The sequence below is a fragment of the Poecile atricapillus genome, chromosome 2 (assembly GCF_030490865.1).
Source record: "Poecile atricapillus isolate bPoeAtr1 chromosome 2, bPoeAtr1.hap1, whole genome shotgun sequence".
Lineage (NCBI taxonomy): Eukaryota > Metazoa > Chordata > Aves > Passeriformes > Paridae > Poecile > Poecile atricapillus.
The window spans coordinates 110372560-110389187 of NC_081250.1; the positions used below are offsets into that span (position 1 = coordinate 110372560).

General features: G+C 36.1%; 1 protein-coding gene across 4 annotated transcripts in view; it reads right to left on the reverse strand.

Annotated features, from left to right (window-relative positions):
• Positions 1-280: 280 nt before the first annotated feature.
• TRAPPC8 (trafficking protein particle complex subunit 8) overlaps positions 281-16628 on the reverse strand; it is a 53166-nt gene continuing 36818 nt past the window's right edge. For 2 of the 4 annotated variants that reach the window (XM_058831644.1, XM_058831642.1), the window contains 9 exons: positions 16090-16186; positions 15573-15641; positions 15413-15453; positions 13641-13826; positions 13036-13137; positions 6453-6500; positions 4946-5091; positions 3305-3394; positions 281-1319 (listed from right to left, as the gene is read on the reverse strand). In XM_058831644.1, coding sequence (XP_058687627.1) covers positions 1085-1319; positions 3305-3394; positions 4946-5091; positions 6453-6500; positions 13036-13137; positions 13641-13826; positions 15413-15453; positions 15573-15641; positions 16090-16186 — 1014 coding nt within the window. In that variant the 3' untranslated portion in view covers positions 281-1084. The remainder of the gene's footprint in view (positions 1320-3304; positions 3395-4945; positions 5092-6452; positions 6501-13035; positions 13138-13640; positions 13827-15412; positions 15454-15572; positions 15642-16089; positions 16187-16628) is intronic. The other 2 variants (XM_058831645.1, XM_058831643.1) reach the window with 1 other exon arrangement.

A 16628-nucleotide genomic window follows, 5' to 3' on the forward strand; every position in this document is an offset into this window, starting at 1 on the left:
TTCAGCATTCTGTTATTTAGCAACGTGATCCACTGTCCTATTAAGTTTGACTATGAAAGTGCTGTGAATGGGTTCCAAGACCTTCAGGGAGTCTAAAGTCCTGGAGACAGTCATACAGTAGTACCAAACATGAGTAAAATTGGACCACTTACCTAAAAAGAATAATATGCATCAGAAGGTAGAGGCAGTGTCTCATACACCAACGTTGTCCTGTGATAGCAGCAGCACCTGTGGATTGCTACAGCTGTATGCAAACGCAAGCAAAAAGGCCACCAGTCCATACAGTGAATATGGTGTATGCTTTATTCTATTTACAGTACATTTGTTATAAATATAATACATTTCTTGAAAATCTTGAGTAGATTTTTTTAAACAGATCAGTTGTTATAGTTACATAATAAAGTAAGTGACAATTTAAATGACAATCTCATGGTTGTGAAATAGTGCATTCTGTTTTGAGATGAATGAGAAAATACTCAAACTGGTTCAAATTAATTTTTTTAAACACCCTAGGTGGACTTTTTATGTAAACCTTGAAAAGCCACCAGTTTCCATAAATATGAAACCAAAATCTTGAACTAAAGAACCAAGAATCAGAAATGGATTTGAGAGACCTTATTGAACTTCACAGTAAGGTTGGGATTTACCATGACTAATGGCTTCAGACAGGAAAAAGCCAATGAGGTTTTCTTTCTGAACCATATCCTAATACAGCCACAAATATTAAACACACCATGCTGGAAGTTGTAACAGCAGTCAAGCTGCATTTTTGACAGGGCATTGGACATACATGTTCAGATCTGCAGTTAAGAGTATTTTATGTTATGAGTATCTTAATTACCAGAGAAGAAATACATTATAAAAGGATAAATGTATTTTCAGTCCAATGTGCCTTGCATTGAGAAACAAACTGACAAATCATCTGAATATTTTGCTATTCTCTCTTCTACACAATCTTTAGTAACAAGTTAGATGTTTGAGGTGCTAGTTAAAAAAAAAACTGCAGCAAAATGTCAACCAGCAATGTAAGAAAAGAATCCCATTTATTTTGTCTTTTAGTGCTTTTTTTTTTTCCAGGAAGTGGTCAGATATTGTTGATAATAATCAGTGCAGGCATGGAGTTCTGCTGACTTGTTTCAAATAAAGTAACTTGGTCCACGAGCTTGGCAAATACTCTGGGGGTTCCAAGGTTATAGACACCTGTATGAACAAAACAAGCTTTGAGCTGCAAGCTATAGACCTCCTGGCCTTTAAGTTGAAGCTTGTACTGTGTTTGCCCGAGCCATGTAAAAGATCCATGTATTTCTAGTGCTTCGGAGCTGAAAAAAAAAAAAAAAAAAAGAGATAAAAATGTTAATTCTCTGCACTTGAAGCATGTATCACCAATTCACAGGACTCCCTCCAAGTTTTCCTAAGATTTCAGAAAGCACTGTGTCCCCCTCACCAGGCCCTTACAAACATTCATACTTTTTAAAAATTTCTCAGAAGTCAGGAGTAGGGAACTTACTTTACTATTCTGGCATCCCTTAGGTGAGTGCCCACTGCCATTTGTCTTTGATGTCTCTGAAGCTGCTGAGTCATTTTGACTGCTTGCCTACAATCACTACCTTTAAATCACCGCCTTCCCAAAATGCAGTATGCTGTCTTTGTTCTGCGAACCCTCCTTATCTTTAAGAGATTTAGGTTTATCTAGCAAGAAAAAGCTAGACTTTGTAAGGATTAACAGTTGCCATCATAGCTACAGACAGAACTCCACTTAACCTTTTATCAAGATACTATAATACAACTTAAAATAACAATCACACGTGTCTGTCTTCTTTCCTACTACATCCATATCCAAACATACCTGCTCCCACAAATGCATGCAGACTCAGAGTACCTAGGATACAGAGTACCTTCGGTAAATTTAAGGATGCTTATGTCCATCCATCAGCTCAATTTAATTCTGGGTCTTACCAAATATTTATTAATGTTCTCTGACTTACTTAAAAATCCTTAGAGTGTCTCTTTAGCTCAGGTGAATCGTAACAAACCTTTAAAATGTTTCTTTGGTCCCTAATGCATTGTACACAGGACATTAATTACACATAGATGTATAATGAAGAACTCTGTGTATTCTCAGCTTTCTAAATAATTGGCATGTAACACTAAATGTAGTAACAAGATCCAAACTGTCACAGCTTAAGGAATTCCTATTTAAGGCATTCTTAGGCCTGTCCCATGAGCTAGAGTTAAATCAGACTGCATGTCACACAGGAATAGTCAATATGGATGTATACTGCTTTAGACCATTGCACTACTACACTAGGAGAGAGTGTGTGGGGGCTTTCTTTTCAAGCAGTTTCAAGGTGCATGAGTACACTATCCTTCCAAAGGATATGTCTCAAAATGTAATACGTGATCATCTGGTGAAGAAACAGCAGCTCAGTGAATGGCTTCCTAATTGTACCTGAAAAGTAAACCATACTTAAATCTTCGGTCTTCCACTTCTGAACATGTGTATTAGGGTCCGGGCTTTTAATATTTTACTTGTCTCCATGGACTGTTGGCAAGAAGCCAGTGCTCCCCCATGACTAAGCACCCCTCAATGTCTTCACAATCTTTCTCCCCTCCCTGGTGGCAAACAGACTAGGTAGTGTTATATCTAAGAGGACAGAAAGGAGGAAAGGGAGCTGTCACCTGCATTACCCATGAGCTGAAGTTGCCTTGTTTAAACAGAAGTGGCAGAATGACAATGGTATAGATATGGTACTGAATTCTCTATCCCACAAAAAATCATCAGTAAAACTTCTAAAAGCAATTCATAAACACTTCCTCAATGCTAGTATTTTCCCACTTACTACTACAGTTCTAAGCAAAAACGCAGTCATAAGAACCAGCTGCTAAACCTACAGGCAGTCTTAAAAATATCCAAGGTTCTACAAAATTTTACATTAAGACAAATTGCAGGAGGAAGCTGTTTTCGACAAATTACACAGTATTTTAAAAATGAAAACCTAACAACTTATGTTTAATAAAGGTTGGTGAAGTGCCTATTTGACTAGTTGAAAAGCATTTCCCTTTTTCTAGAAAAGACCTGCAGTGTGTTTTAACTATTCAAGAGTAACAATTAGAGGCCTTGTCTTAGCAGAGACTGAAGACTCACAGTTAACTGTATGAGCCTTTTATCAATTTCCATTCTTTCAAAGAAGCTACTGTTGAAAAAATACTGTTCTAGATATTCAGTATAGTTAAAATATTACAAGATTTCCCAAGCGAGTAAGGGTTCCTTAAAAATATTGTTTTATTAACATTTGCACACTACCTTGTTGGTTTATGTCGCAAATCAATCATCACATCTACAACAGCCTGGGAACAATTGGAAAGCAGGAGAGTGACAGGTACCAGGCAGAGGCTGCAAAAAGAAACAGTTCCACATTAAAGGAAAAAAGAGTCATTTTGGATAGTCTTAATTATACTCTTAAATAGTTAAAATGAATATGAATAACATGAAATTTATATGTTAGCTGTCAATTAAGCTGGAGTCAAGATAGTGTAGGTAGAAATAGAATCACACTGATGAGAGCTAAATAAAAGTTGTCAATTAAGGCAAACAGCAATGGCTCACTTAGACCAAATGAAGCTACTACCTCCCTTCATCCAGCTGAGAAAGGACAGAAAAAGGATAAATACCACCTCAGTTTACAGGAAATTGGCTTGTGTGACAAGAGACACTCCAGAATGAGATAATATGGTCCAGTATACTATTTTCTGAATTATTGGTTGGCACATTTTGACTGAACACTTTTCTTCTGCACTGCCTCCTGTACAGGAATTGCCAGCCTTAAGCTATAGACTGAACAGTGCCCAACCAGAACAGATAGCACATGTATATCTGGGTTTAATGTAGGCCTTTATCCTCAATAAAACTAATACAGAATTAATATTCTGCTTGTTTACAATTACTATTATTGTTTCTATAAATAATACTGCAGCAAAGGAAGAGCCCAAGATACTGACAGGCAGGAACACAAATTACTGCAACTAAAACAGCACTATATATTCAGCAAGTGATTTGTGTCACTGGAATTTCTTACCATTTCCTAAGAGTTTAAATATCCTAAACTTGAACTGTAAGACAGGAACAATTAGAGACTGTAACCAATAAGAGATGAATGTCTAACAGGGATAATGCATGCTTCATCACTGTCATTAAAATATAACACCGTATAGAACATTTAAATGTTAGATTTTAGAAACAAATCCCTTTATTTTGACAACTTACATTAACTGTTATTAAAAACTGTAACACAGTAGCAAGCTTTCAGATGAAACAACTAAAACCTAAATAGATACCTTCATGTTTCAAATACAACCCATTTAATATTTGGACCTTAAGCCAGGAGGCTTTGTTCATATCATTACAATTTTGAAAAACTCATGGATTTTACAGGCTCTAACCAATTCACTCCAGCAGCAGGCTTTTTGACAGGTTAATTCTGATATTCTTCCAGGAGACAAACCCCAGTGATCTGAACTGTTACCACCTTTCCTTCTGACGTATGTCAGAACCATGTGCAGCTAATCTTGGCAAGTCAGATGCTGTAGACGTAACAGCTCCTTTGAGCTTAAAGTACATCTTTCTTTCTGTCTAGCTTCTCAAAGAAATCACAATGTTTACTCTGACAACAAAAATAAACACAAAGGGAATAGACTATTTTTCTTTCAGTAAATTTGATAACATTACTTGTTAACATTAAAACTGTGAGCTATGGTTTTACAGTCTTTTTTTTTCATGAAACTTTCATTTTACCTATAAACTTCTGAAGCACTGAGTTTAAAAATTTAACAATATTTCATACTTGCATATCAGACTTCAATATCATAACCTGCATAGCATTTCTCAAAAGGATTTATGTCCAATTAACAATATTTCTGAAGTTTCTAAAGGTTATGTTCCACTAACCTTTTTTGATGAAAAGAATGATTGAAAGATTCTGGATAATGAAGACTTGTCTTAATAAGATTAGAAAGCTGCTCTGGTGTTGGTCTTGGAGGTACTGGTGTGTTTTCAGGTCGAGAAAACTTCAGGAGAACAGTTTCTGGTAGTTCCTGAAACAAATTCAGAGTAACATGGAAACTAGTAACATAAGGTACAAGAAATCCAGTCATAGAAGTTACAATTTTCCATTACGAACTACAGCTCATAGGGGAAACAAGTTTGCAGCATCATGAAGCTCACATTTTTTTCCAATGTGATTTGTATTTAAGCATGCTGGATGAGGAACTGGTATGATTTATCTATTACCTTCTTTCTTTCGAGACAGATTTCACAGTTGCTTATGAAAATACCATCTGTGCAAGTGTCACAAAAGCACACTATTGTTGCAGTGGTTTGCTAGTGCTTGGGTTTGGCTTCTAGGGAAAAGGGACAGCATTTACACTGCTCCCTGTTCAGCAGCTGTACCTAGCAACAAAAAAATTATTTGCCTGCCCTAGGAAGCTCAAAACAGGAAAGGCAACACACAAGTTTCCCAGAAGAGATCCAAAGTAAAGCAAACAGAAATTTACATGAACATGTGAACACTGACAGAAGGATTTAATAACAGAGTATCTTTGAAACAAGCACTTGCAGATATGAAAGTTACCTTTTGTCCCCAGCTGAAAGCCCAAGACATGCTCGAACACACTACTTGGGACTCCCCCTAACCCTTTGGACGGAATGAGAGTCTGAAGCAGAAATTAAGTGATACAGAAAGCTGCAACCAGCCTGCATTTGGTGCAGCGTTTCTGTCCAACATCATCTAATCTGGTTTGTGAGCAGGATTTATTCAGGAAGGGGCTGCCCTTTAACATTTACTTATGAACCAATTCTGCAGAAAATCCATCTTTAAAAGCAAAAAAAAAAAAAAAAAAAAAAAAGAATTTGCAGCAGTAAATGTGACTGCCTGCTAAAAACACATGAAACAAGATTTTTAAAAAGCCACCAGTAAGTTGGCACAGCATAATAAAGTTAATACTTTTCATTAAAAGGTGATAGATTCTACCTTTTAAGTTGAAAATAAACATTACAGGCAATGAAACCTAACTTAAAAATAAAACACACTGGGCATTCAAAAATGTGCATGAACACCTTAGTCACTGTGCTGATAATACCAGGAAGATATCAAATGTTTTTTAATAGGCTTGCAAGTCTTCTCTTCAAAAGGAAGAGTAGTTTTCTCAAATAAGTAATTTGAGAAGAAAAAAAGATATTCCATAGTAACAATAAAATACATTTTAAGTGTTGAATGAAATTTGGTGTTTCCATCCTACCCTAACATTGCAAACTGACAGCATGAAACACAGCAGAGATTAAAGGTTTTAATTTAAATTATTCTCTCCCCTCAAATAATAGTCCAACCAATTTTCAAGGCTGTCTTCAACCACACAGCAATATCCTACATACTGTAGTTTGCCCTAGAGTCAATTACCTGTTCCAAGTCCTCCCAATCAGAATTCCCGAGTATTTTTTTAAAACCCTACAAAAGACAAATACGCATATTTACCTCTACAAGTAGACAAGAACATCATGAAATGCAGCAGCAACATTTACTGGTGACAATGCAGAGTGCTGTTAATACTTCAAACCTTTAGTTCTAATATTACACCTCTGTTGAAGGACTGGAAAGCAGCAAAATTAATCATTTCCAGCAGAGCTAAACCTTAATTCCAGCCAGCTTCTGCGTGTCAGAGTCAGAAAAGATGTCTGTCTCTCCAAGTTTAGCTGCTCAAACTCTAGGCTTTTTGTGATTGTGCACCTAGAACAAAGGCTAAGATACGACATTTAGCCCATGATTCTCTTACCTAATGGATGGCTCAAAAAAGAATTAAGCATTTCCAAACAATAACCAAGAAGATGTGGATACAGATCAGAAAGTTACCTAGAGACAGCTAATAAATGCTAAGTTTAAGGATGCATTAAACTCCTGCCCTACTCTGGGGCTTGTGAAATTTGATTTTTAAGCAAAAGGCTTAAAAAACCAAACTAAAAGCCCATAACTACTTGGTGCCTGTACCCTCCCTTCAAGAACATACACCAAGCCGTAACAGCCTTATATTTAGAAACAAAGCAAAAGAAAAATCAAGAACTGAACAGGTGATATTTTGTTGATGAACTCCTAGATTATCAGCGCAAGTGAAGTATTATCTTTTAAAGGGGGGGAAAAAAAAATAAATTCTGGCACCTAAAATCTGCCTGCTGACCCAGTGTGGTTCTTTGCAAAGCCTACTGAAGTGTCACAAGCTCCAGTAACCAGCATAAACTGCATACAAGAAAGCCACATCAATGCTTAGGACTGTCCCATTAAAAAAGTTGTGGTGTAACTTGAGTGTCTTATCTATACAATTGGTAGAGGAAGGGAGGCTTGACTGGAAGAGACTTTGTAAGAGATTGAAAGAGGGGTGTGTGGTTTTGTTACTGTTTTACATTTTATAGCTTCATTTTAAGGCTTTTTTGGTTTTGCCTAAAAATACCTAACAGGCATTAGCACCAGAATGACAGTGCTCCCTCAGTTATGTTCCAAGAGCTATAAACTGGTGCTTGGAAAGTTGTTTCCTATTTTTAGAAAGCTTCTTGTTGCCTAAAGTAATTTACAAAGACCAGCTTCAAACAAATACACTCAAATCTAGACACAAGATTTCTGATTCAAGTAGAATAATCTCAACATTTTAACTTACTTGTGTTACAAGAAAGTCCCAACCATCAGAGTCTGGTATTTTGCTACTTTGAAACAGATATAAAATCATCTCTATCTACACTTCTGAAATGGTGCTTTAGCCATTCACACCAGCTTCAGATTACTTCTGCAATTATACTTAGCTAGAAGTTGAAAAAGGAACATTTTAACATTCTAAGCATCTTTTGATAGATGTAGCAGATAGATCTACCCATAATAGATTCCTTAATATCATAGAATGCGTTTTCAAACTGAAAAGTTCTTCCTTTCCATCAGATGGATAGAAGTGATTTTATCTTCACATACAATCACTTGGAAAAAAATTTATACCTAATATTACACAACTTAAAGTTTTCAGTTTCATAAACAATATTCTTAGAGACTGGGTCAATGTGCTCTTAAGCACACCAGAAAAAGGTAAGCACTGCAATTTGATTTCCAAGTTGTATGGAAAATCAGCATATTTTCCCCATAAACCACGAGTCACACATATCCAAAAGGATTACTGACATGCTCCTTCAAATATGAGGGACCAGTATGCATAGCACAGAAGAAAACCTAAACAGGAAACTCTTGAAGGGAGCTAAGCATAAGTAAACCAGAATATATGAAAGCAGTAGAATAAGAGCGAGACATCTAAGTGATGTGCTTTTCTCCCTTTCCCATTTTAGATCTGAGAATTTCCATTTTAAAACCTTGGTTTTAAGTTGCTTCCTTCACCATGTGACTGATCTATATTCATTCTAGCTCTCAACTACAGAAATGACAACTCCAGGTACAGTATTTTACTGACACCAAGAATAATACATTTGAAAACAGATACCATTAGCTTTGCAGTCCATAATGGGTAAAGCAGCAGATCAAATGCTGCAGGTATTTGGAATATTTAATTTGTGACAATAATATAAGCCAATCCTTCCAAGCTGGTACTATATCTGGTCTATTAATTGATACAACAAAGTGAAAAAATGTGTATTTCAGCTCATGAGGTTGATTTACCCTTAAGAACTTTGTTTTTTCTCTACTGAGGTGGTTTAAGGAAAGTCTTAAATCCATTCCAGCAATCTCTGTTTTATTCAAACATCTCCTCCCACGTATCCTGTAAAAAAAAGTCCTGAACTAGCAAAAGATGTCAGTTTCAGTAATAGGAAAAATAGTTATTTAAACCCTACCCTCTCCTACATTTCAAGAATTCCTGCTTCCAACCAAACTGTTGCTGACTCACTAAGCTGCATGTATTTTGAGAAACAGTCTTACCAAAATTATCCTCTCTGAAGTGAAATACTGCCAAAAAGCCTACATCAATTCTATACACATTTTATGGATTTTACCTTGGGCTAACACTGGTCTAATTCACAGGACTAAATGTGCAGCCCAGAAGATCATGTGCAGTCCTGAAGCACACCTGGGAAGGATGCACACTATTCCCAACACATCAACATTCAAATGACAAACCTCTAGGCTGCTTCTCACCTTCCATCAGTATGAAGTCTTAGCAAACCAGAAGTGTGTCAAAGGCCCTATTACTTCCACCCCACCATATTACACTGACACTTTTCTTTTGTCATCTTTTGGATTGAATTCACCCGAGAAAAACAGAGAAGAGAGCAGTAAGAAATAATATTAATCAACAGCCCTGACTGTGACTGGATGTTTAATGCATTTAAAGTTTTTGTCCTTTCACTAATTTAAGGTAGAGAGATCAAGAAGAAGAGACAGAATAGCTGTATTTCAGGCGCAATCTTAAGTTTACCTTCAGTTAAAACTACCTGGTTCCAAAAAGTATGTTGCAGAAGGGAAATAGAACTTATAGCAGTATCATTGTTGAAAAAACCAGTGATTTAAAATACTCAGCTGAATTTATAAGTGAGGCTTTTTTTACTTGGCCTGAAATGGATCTATTCAAAGCAATTCACTTTATTTACACTTTATGTGACTTTTTTCTTTATATCTTGCTGCCTGTGACTATTAACATATCACTTTGTGGTACCTTCTGATTCAAGGCAACAAACTATACTTAGCATTTTTTCTCCTACCTTTGGCCAAAGGACATTTTTTCAAAAATACAAATGAAAGGAAGGATAAGAAGACAAATGTTTTCCACGTAATCTTGAGAGATTTCTATATGAAACAAATAAATGCTTTAACAAAGCCAATATTCTGTAAGTGTTTCTTCAGCACACTACATGTTATGACTCCAAACTTCCAGAACATAAAAGCGTAAGTAAGTAGTTCATCAAATTTCCTGGTAGGCCTACTGTGTCCAGTAGCCTACACTCAATGGCAGTGCTATTTTGTTATACAAAAAAATCTCTACTGTAAACAACAATAAAAAACATCTGTATTCAGTGACAGAAAACCAGCTTTCAAGTCATAGTTATTGTAGTGGTTGGAACAAAAAAGGATTAGTATTTTTAATTCTATGTGCACATGAATTTGAGCATCAAAGAACTTGTATAGAATTTTAGTGTTACTTACGTTTTTAATATTTTGGTACATATCAAGATTTTACCATGAAAAACATTTTAGCCCTTCCCCAAGCCCCACTGTAACCAGAGGTTATAACATCTTGATTTTATCAAATACTACAGCAAGTTATGCTACTGTGACAAAGGAATAATTGCACCCTGTTGTGTGTTCCACATCCCTGTTGAGCATTAAATGTCCCACAAGGAACCAAGCAGAAGTAAGCACCCATCACTATGGCTTAGTCAGCAGCCTAACATTTTACACACATACGAGGATTAAGTTATGTCAGTTCACCCAGCTATCAATCTACTAGCAACTGCGGGAACAACTTAAACGTAACAGTGCTGAAGAAGTGAAGTGTTCTTCACTATAGTGCTTTACTGAAGCTTTGTTTCCCCAAACAGTAGTAGAAGCTTCTGTGAATCCTAACTACATATTTAGAAGCTGGCAAAGAGTTAATCTGAGATACACCACAACTGACAACGTAGCAGAAGCCAACCAATAAAGAGAATTTAACCAAAATATAAAGCAAGTGATCTCATTTTTTTCAACAGAGTTATTTATTAATTTGGCTAAGATTTGAGCAATTTCTCAGAGCAATAAAATAAATAAGGGGGTGGTGGTGTAGAGAGAATTTTGTTCATGTTTCTTCAATGTCCACTGTGAGACTGTTCTTGGGCTGTCTGTGACTGCCAGACACAAAAATTCCTTTGCTGGATACAACAGCATGAAGCAAAAGAAGTCAAGAATAGAGTCACTGCAAACGAGCAACAAATAAAACTCAGCAATAAATGCAAAGTGGACTCTTGCATCCTAGGTGACACCTGTTCAGAATCTGGAATTAATTTTTCCCCAGATCAGAGCCGCCCTTTATCATGTATGAACTGATAACCCACATGTGCTGGTAAAAAAACATGCACCTCCAACTCCCTCTGCTGTTGAGTCCTCAGAAAACAACCAACTTCAATACTGTCATCACAAGACAACTCTGGAGTTTCCAACTGTGTTCATGACTTAGGAGAATACAGACTTACAAGACAAAACTATATACTGAAAATATTAAATCAGAAGTGTGGGTTTGGGATTTTCTACCACTGTTACTCCCCAGCTTTCCACTGCTTGTGATACTTTAATGCAAAAGCAAGATAATTCAAAGACAACATGCAATTTTTAAGAGATTAAGTACATTATTTTCTCTATCTAGGCTAATTTAATTATATTTTGGGGATTCTTTTAATTCTTCAGTGTGGACTGAATGAAGTAGACTGCTGCAAAGTCTCAAATCAATTAATTTGTTATACTTCACCTTCTAGCTCAGAGCAGTTTATCCTCTCCTGACAGTATTATGAGTCAATTTTTAAAAAAGTAGTACGTCAAGATATGCAATTTCTCGATTCTCAGCAGTCCTGAGATCACAGGTTCTTAAAACTCCAATTACTCTTATAGCAGATTTCAACTGCATGACAACGCAGATGCTTTTTTGCTTTCAAACAAGGCACAGAATGCTTCAAAGGAAGTGTGTTCCTCATGCTTAAGGATGTGAATACAATAATCAATGTAGAATCTATATGAAGATAGCTGTAATAAAACCTGATGAGAAACAGATTTTAGATAGAGAACACTAATAGAGTAGCCTATATTCCTCAAACAAAATGAGAGCACATATAGATCCTTCCTTGCTGCTGGTGGCAGGATTAATTTCTTTACTTAGAAATTGATTGTGATACAGACAAATAGAGATCCAGTCAAAAAGAAATGCAAATTTCTACCCATACCCTATTCAGGCATTTGCTTATTTTAGGATGCAGATATAATTCATTTCTATTTTCTCTTTCTATTCATTTGTGAGAATCAGAACTTAATGAGATCAGAAGTTCACAGTATTTTGTTTCCTAACCTTAGACGTCTACAGTGTGATCTACTGTTCTACATATACATTAAGACAGGAAAAGTAATACCTGAGGGGGCAGTTGTCATTAGATTAATACAGCCTCTTGCATTACTCAGCATAGCTACAGCCTATGTGTGCAAATTCCCATTTATTTCATAGCACAAAGAACTAAATGGAAAAAATTATCTTAGCAATGTACAAATACTTAAAGGCTTATGAACCAAAGCCAAATGCACAGCTTCAGAGTAATTCTACTTGCATTATAGCATGGTATTTATAGGAAGACATTTGTCCTGTATTGTTTTCTTGACAAAATTAATATATAGTACTCTTTGCTGCAAATTTATGAGCCCACTAAAAACTATACATTATGTTTGCAATATTGGTAAAAACATTAAGAATGGTACCAAAACAAGAAGGAACAGCAATGTGCTGCTCGGGAGAAGACTAAACAAGCAGCCCAAGACTTATTTCCTCTTACTCTGCACATCAGTCTTCTTTATCCACATAAACTGAATTTAGTACAGATGTTTTTCCAGAACCGTATCTGTAACTTCCATAGTTGTTATTAATTCATGTACCAAAAGACAGCCATCAGTTTCTTATAGATGCTGTTTTCTTTCATCAAGCAAAACAACTATAAACTTCACCATTTACTATTAACTTTGTTATGAAATAATCATTACCTTTCATACCATTAACAAGCTTCTAGCTCTATCTGAAACACCAAAGAACAGTTTACTTCAACAACAGCTCATCAATATGCTTACCTGCACATTGCTTTTCTCATGTTTCAACTGGGCCTGTCTACACCAATACAAAAGACTAAGCAAACCTGGAGTAAGTCAGTCTGAATTATTTAGTAATAACACTTATCTGATGTTAAGATTGTACAAAAGCTTCCACTTATACACTAGAGGATTCATTGAGTCCATTTAGAGAAAGAAGCAATTGTAAAGGAAAACTTCAGTAGATTACCTGCTTCTGAGGAAATGAAAAGGCCTCCTTCCCAACTGTGTTAAGGGCAACGTGATGCTGGCCCTCCAAAATAAGCTGTTTGTTGTCTTCCACAACATATGCCTACAGAACATAATGCAAAGACATTTGCAGACCAGAAACTATTTAAGATTCATAACACAGAATTACTGACTGCTCCCTAACTTAGGTAGAATATGCTGTACTAATCAAGACTTAGAGGCTAGAATGACATATTTATGCCAATTTCCACTGCTTCAAATGAGACTCTTCTTCAAAGCAGATTGGGTCACTCTTAAGAGGTATGTAAGATTAAGCATTAACAAACCTCTTAGTTTAAGATCTCCTAATTTTCTCTTTTAAAAGAGAACTTACAAGAACTGAGTGAATCCAGAGTAATGTAAAAATATTTAAGGACACGTACTACAGTAATAGATACTAAGACTATCTTTGCTTCTTGCATCATTATAGTTCATTTGATTGTTTTCAGAAAAAAAATCACCCATAAATTTCATATGTATATGCCAAGTTCAGGATGCCACATGAAATTATTTTCTGACTGTAATGTTTCATGTTCAAATTACCACAAAGGCTACAACCATACATACCTTCCACAGTACCACAATGTTCAAATCAACTTCACTGCATCTTTGTATCAATCTGACGGTTTCATCAAAGGATTGTTTCACTGCCCTTTGAGATGCATGAGTATGAGACTGCACATGTGTTCTTTTAAATTCAGAGGATAAGCTTTGGAAAAAGAAGTCTGCACAAGGACTGGCTGAACTTATTATCTACAAGAGAAAAATAAAGAAGGAAGTGTTCAGAACAGGATGCGAGCTGCCTCAGGTTGCTTTAACAGAGCTCATCATTGCAGCATTTCAGTTGCATTATCACAGTTGCTTCCCTTTGCAAAGGTACAGGATGCCAGACACCTTGGTTTCTGTGCCTGACCCATTAGAGATCAGCCCTATCTAAAGGGTTGCTGAAGGTAATACAGGGAAAACAGAGCTATAATTTGCTAATTTAGAACTATAAGTACAAAACTTGGAAATAGGAGCTTTGATTATTATCACAAAGCAGCCTACTGTGACATACCGAGTCTATTAGAGAGAGCTGAAGCATCCAACTAAGTCACACAAAAGTCATTTTTACTTCCGACAAATGGCACAAAAAGTAATTTTGCTAATATTTTCCTCAGCTTAGCTAGAATTATTTATCCAAGTTAGGAACATTTACTTTGCTAGCAACAGCAGAGATAACAGATTGCACAGTACATCCCCATAGATACAAGGCACAAACAGAAGCACTGTGCTGTCATGTGTACAAAACTCTTCCAACACCAAAACCCTGGTGAGCAAACTGGTTTTTAAGAGCAACAGCAATGATAATGTGCACTTTTGGAGACAACAGAGTAAGCAAGCAACTTTAGCTTCGCAACCCCACTCTTTCAAAACTTCTAGCTTTTCCAGAATATGTTCTTGCAGAGCTGCCAATCATTGCACTAGCAGAATGCTAATACCCAGGGAGAAAATCCACTTCTGGAGCAACTGCTCAGAAGGGAGGACACCCTCCCCATCCCCCCACTGTAATAAAATGTTGTCCAGGAAAGCTAAAGTTTCTGTAGCTCAGATTGCAACCCTAATAATGCAGAGGGGATCATCTACCTCAGAGTTTGAGTCCTAACTTCAATTTATATGCCTATGAAATGAAATGGCAGTGAATAGGTTTTCTTTGGCTTTAAAAGCTGAATATATACAGGAAAAATGTATGCTCAGCATAAAATATGCAATCTGACATTCAACAGATTAAATCCACTATGCAGATTTCTGACCTAATGGAAGTGGACTAATTTTCTCAGGTTTTGGAAATACATATGTAGTACCAAGATAATTTACTGAAAGAATTATTCAGTATATGTATGTTTAAAAAAAGATTAGAAGAGCATGATAGTCTAGAATCCTAAACTTGTAGAAAAATCAGACTCCTTGAACTCACTGCAACCTCCTGTAGCAGTTTTGAAATTCTGGGATCGACACCCATTGGTCTTCCAGTTTTTCAAATATGCTGTAGAAGTTTTAGCCTATTTTACTAAAAGTATAATTAAGAAAAATAATCTGATATCTGCAGGCCTTTACTAGAAAACTAGATGGCTAGGATATATTTAAAATAACTACTCTGAAGAGCTGAAAAGGAAGGAAAAGCATTAGCAAAAAAAGCCAGCATTGTAATGTGATTCCAAAGTAGTTCAGCTGTGAAGCTGGGGTCCTAATAATCCTGACTATACACCAGCCTAGGTTACCTTACCACCTCTTTGTCCTTTCACATGACAGGGACACCTTACATAAGACAAAATATGCGGTTGGACCCATCCACCTACCTGTTCATTTCCAAAGACAATATCTGCAAATGTGTAATTTTCTAAGGGATAAAAAGAGAAAGCACTGCTTTAGCATCATGAGAAGTCACAACTTCAGCATACAGTATCCAAAAGAGTATATTTTTTTCAAAAAAGTTACCACATTCAGGATAGAACTTACCTGCCGAGTTTTTGCATCTCACTGCTTTAAAACACAACTTTGCTTTCTCTCTGCTAGCCAGTTTAGTATCTGAAAGTAAAAGGTGGTAAGATATTTTTTTCACCCTAAGCATAATCACAGTTCCTTAGACAAAAGTCTCAAGTCTTGGACATTCACAAAAAGGAATGATGACACTCAACATACTTCAATCAAGCATAGCAACAACCAATCAGGCACACAACACAACCACACTTCTTGTGAGGAGAGTTATCAGCCACCCCAGACATGGATTTCTCTACATCACAGAAACAATTCACCTGTAAGTTAAGCTTGTTTTTAAAATTAATTAAGTCTGAATAAGTTATCTGTAAATATACATTTCTTGAAATATAACAAAAGAAGGGCTTTAGTATGTTTGAAATGGATAGTTTTTGGAAACTAATTATTCTGAAAGCCAAATTTAGCTCCTTGTAAGATTCTTCTGTTTTTATCAGCCAGAAGCTAGACTCAACATCATTTTTGTGATAAAGATACACACCTTTGTCTCCAGAGATGTTAACAGATTTTTGAAGCTTCCAGTGCTTGCTATTGCTTGAAACTTGCACTATATGAAATTCCTTTACACCCGTCTCACTCTAAGGAACAGACAAAAGTTATGTCAAAGAAAACCAATCACAACTGTGATGTGCTATATTGCACAGTAAGTGTTCACTGCAAGGTGGCACTGCTAGAATCTTAATTTAACTCATTATTCACACCACTCATAACACACAGTACTTAGAGACAAGGAGAGATTTAAGACCCACTATAAAGTAAAGCAACAGTCCCAGATCACAGCAACTTCCAATTCAAGTAAACAAAGCCACACGAAGAAGAAATAAGGATCCCCCAGAAAAAGACCCACAAGCTAGTATTTTAAATTAAGAACAACTTTAACAAAAACTAGGCTTTTTAACTCCAATGCAGAACACTGTCCACAAAGTTACTTAGTTTTTAGGATTACTTAAGGAGCATTGCTATATCATAAATCCTAGAAACTGAAGATCTATTTTGGGTTTACATATATACACACAATAA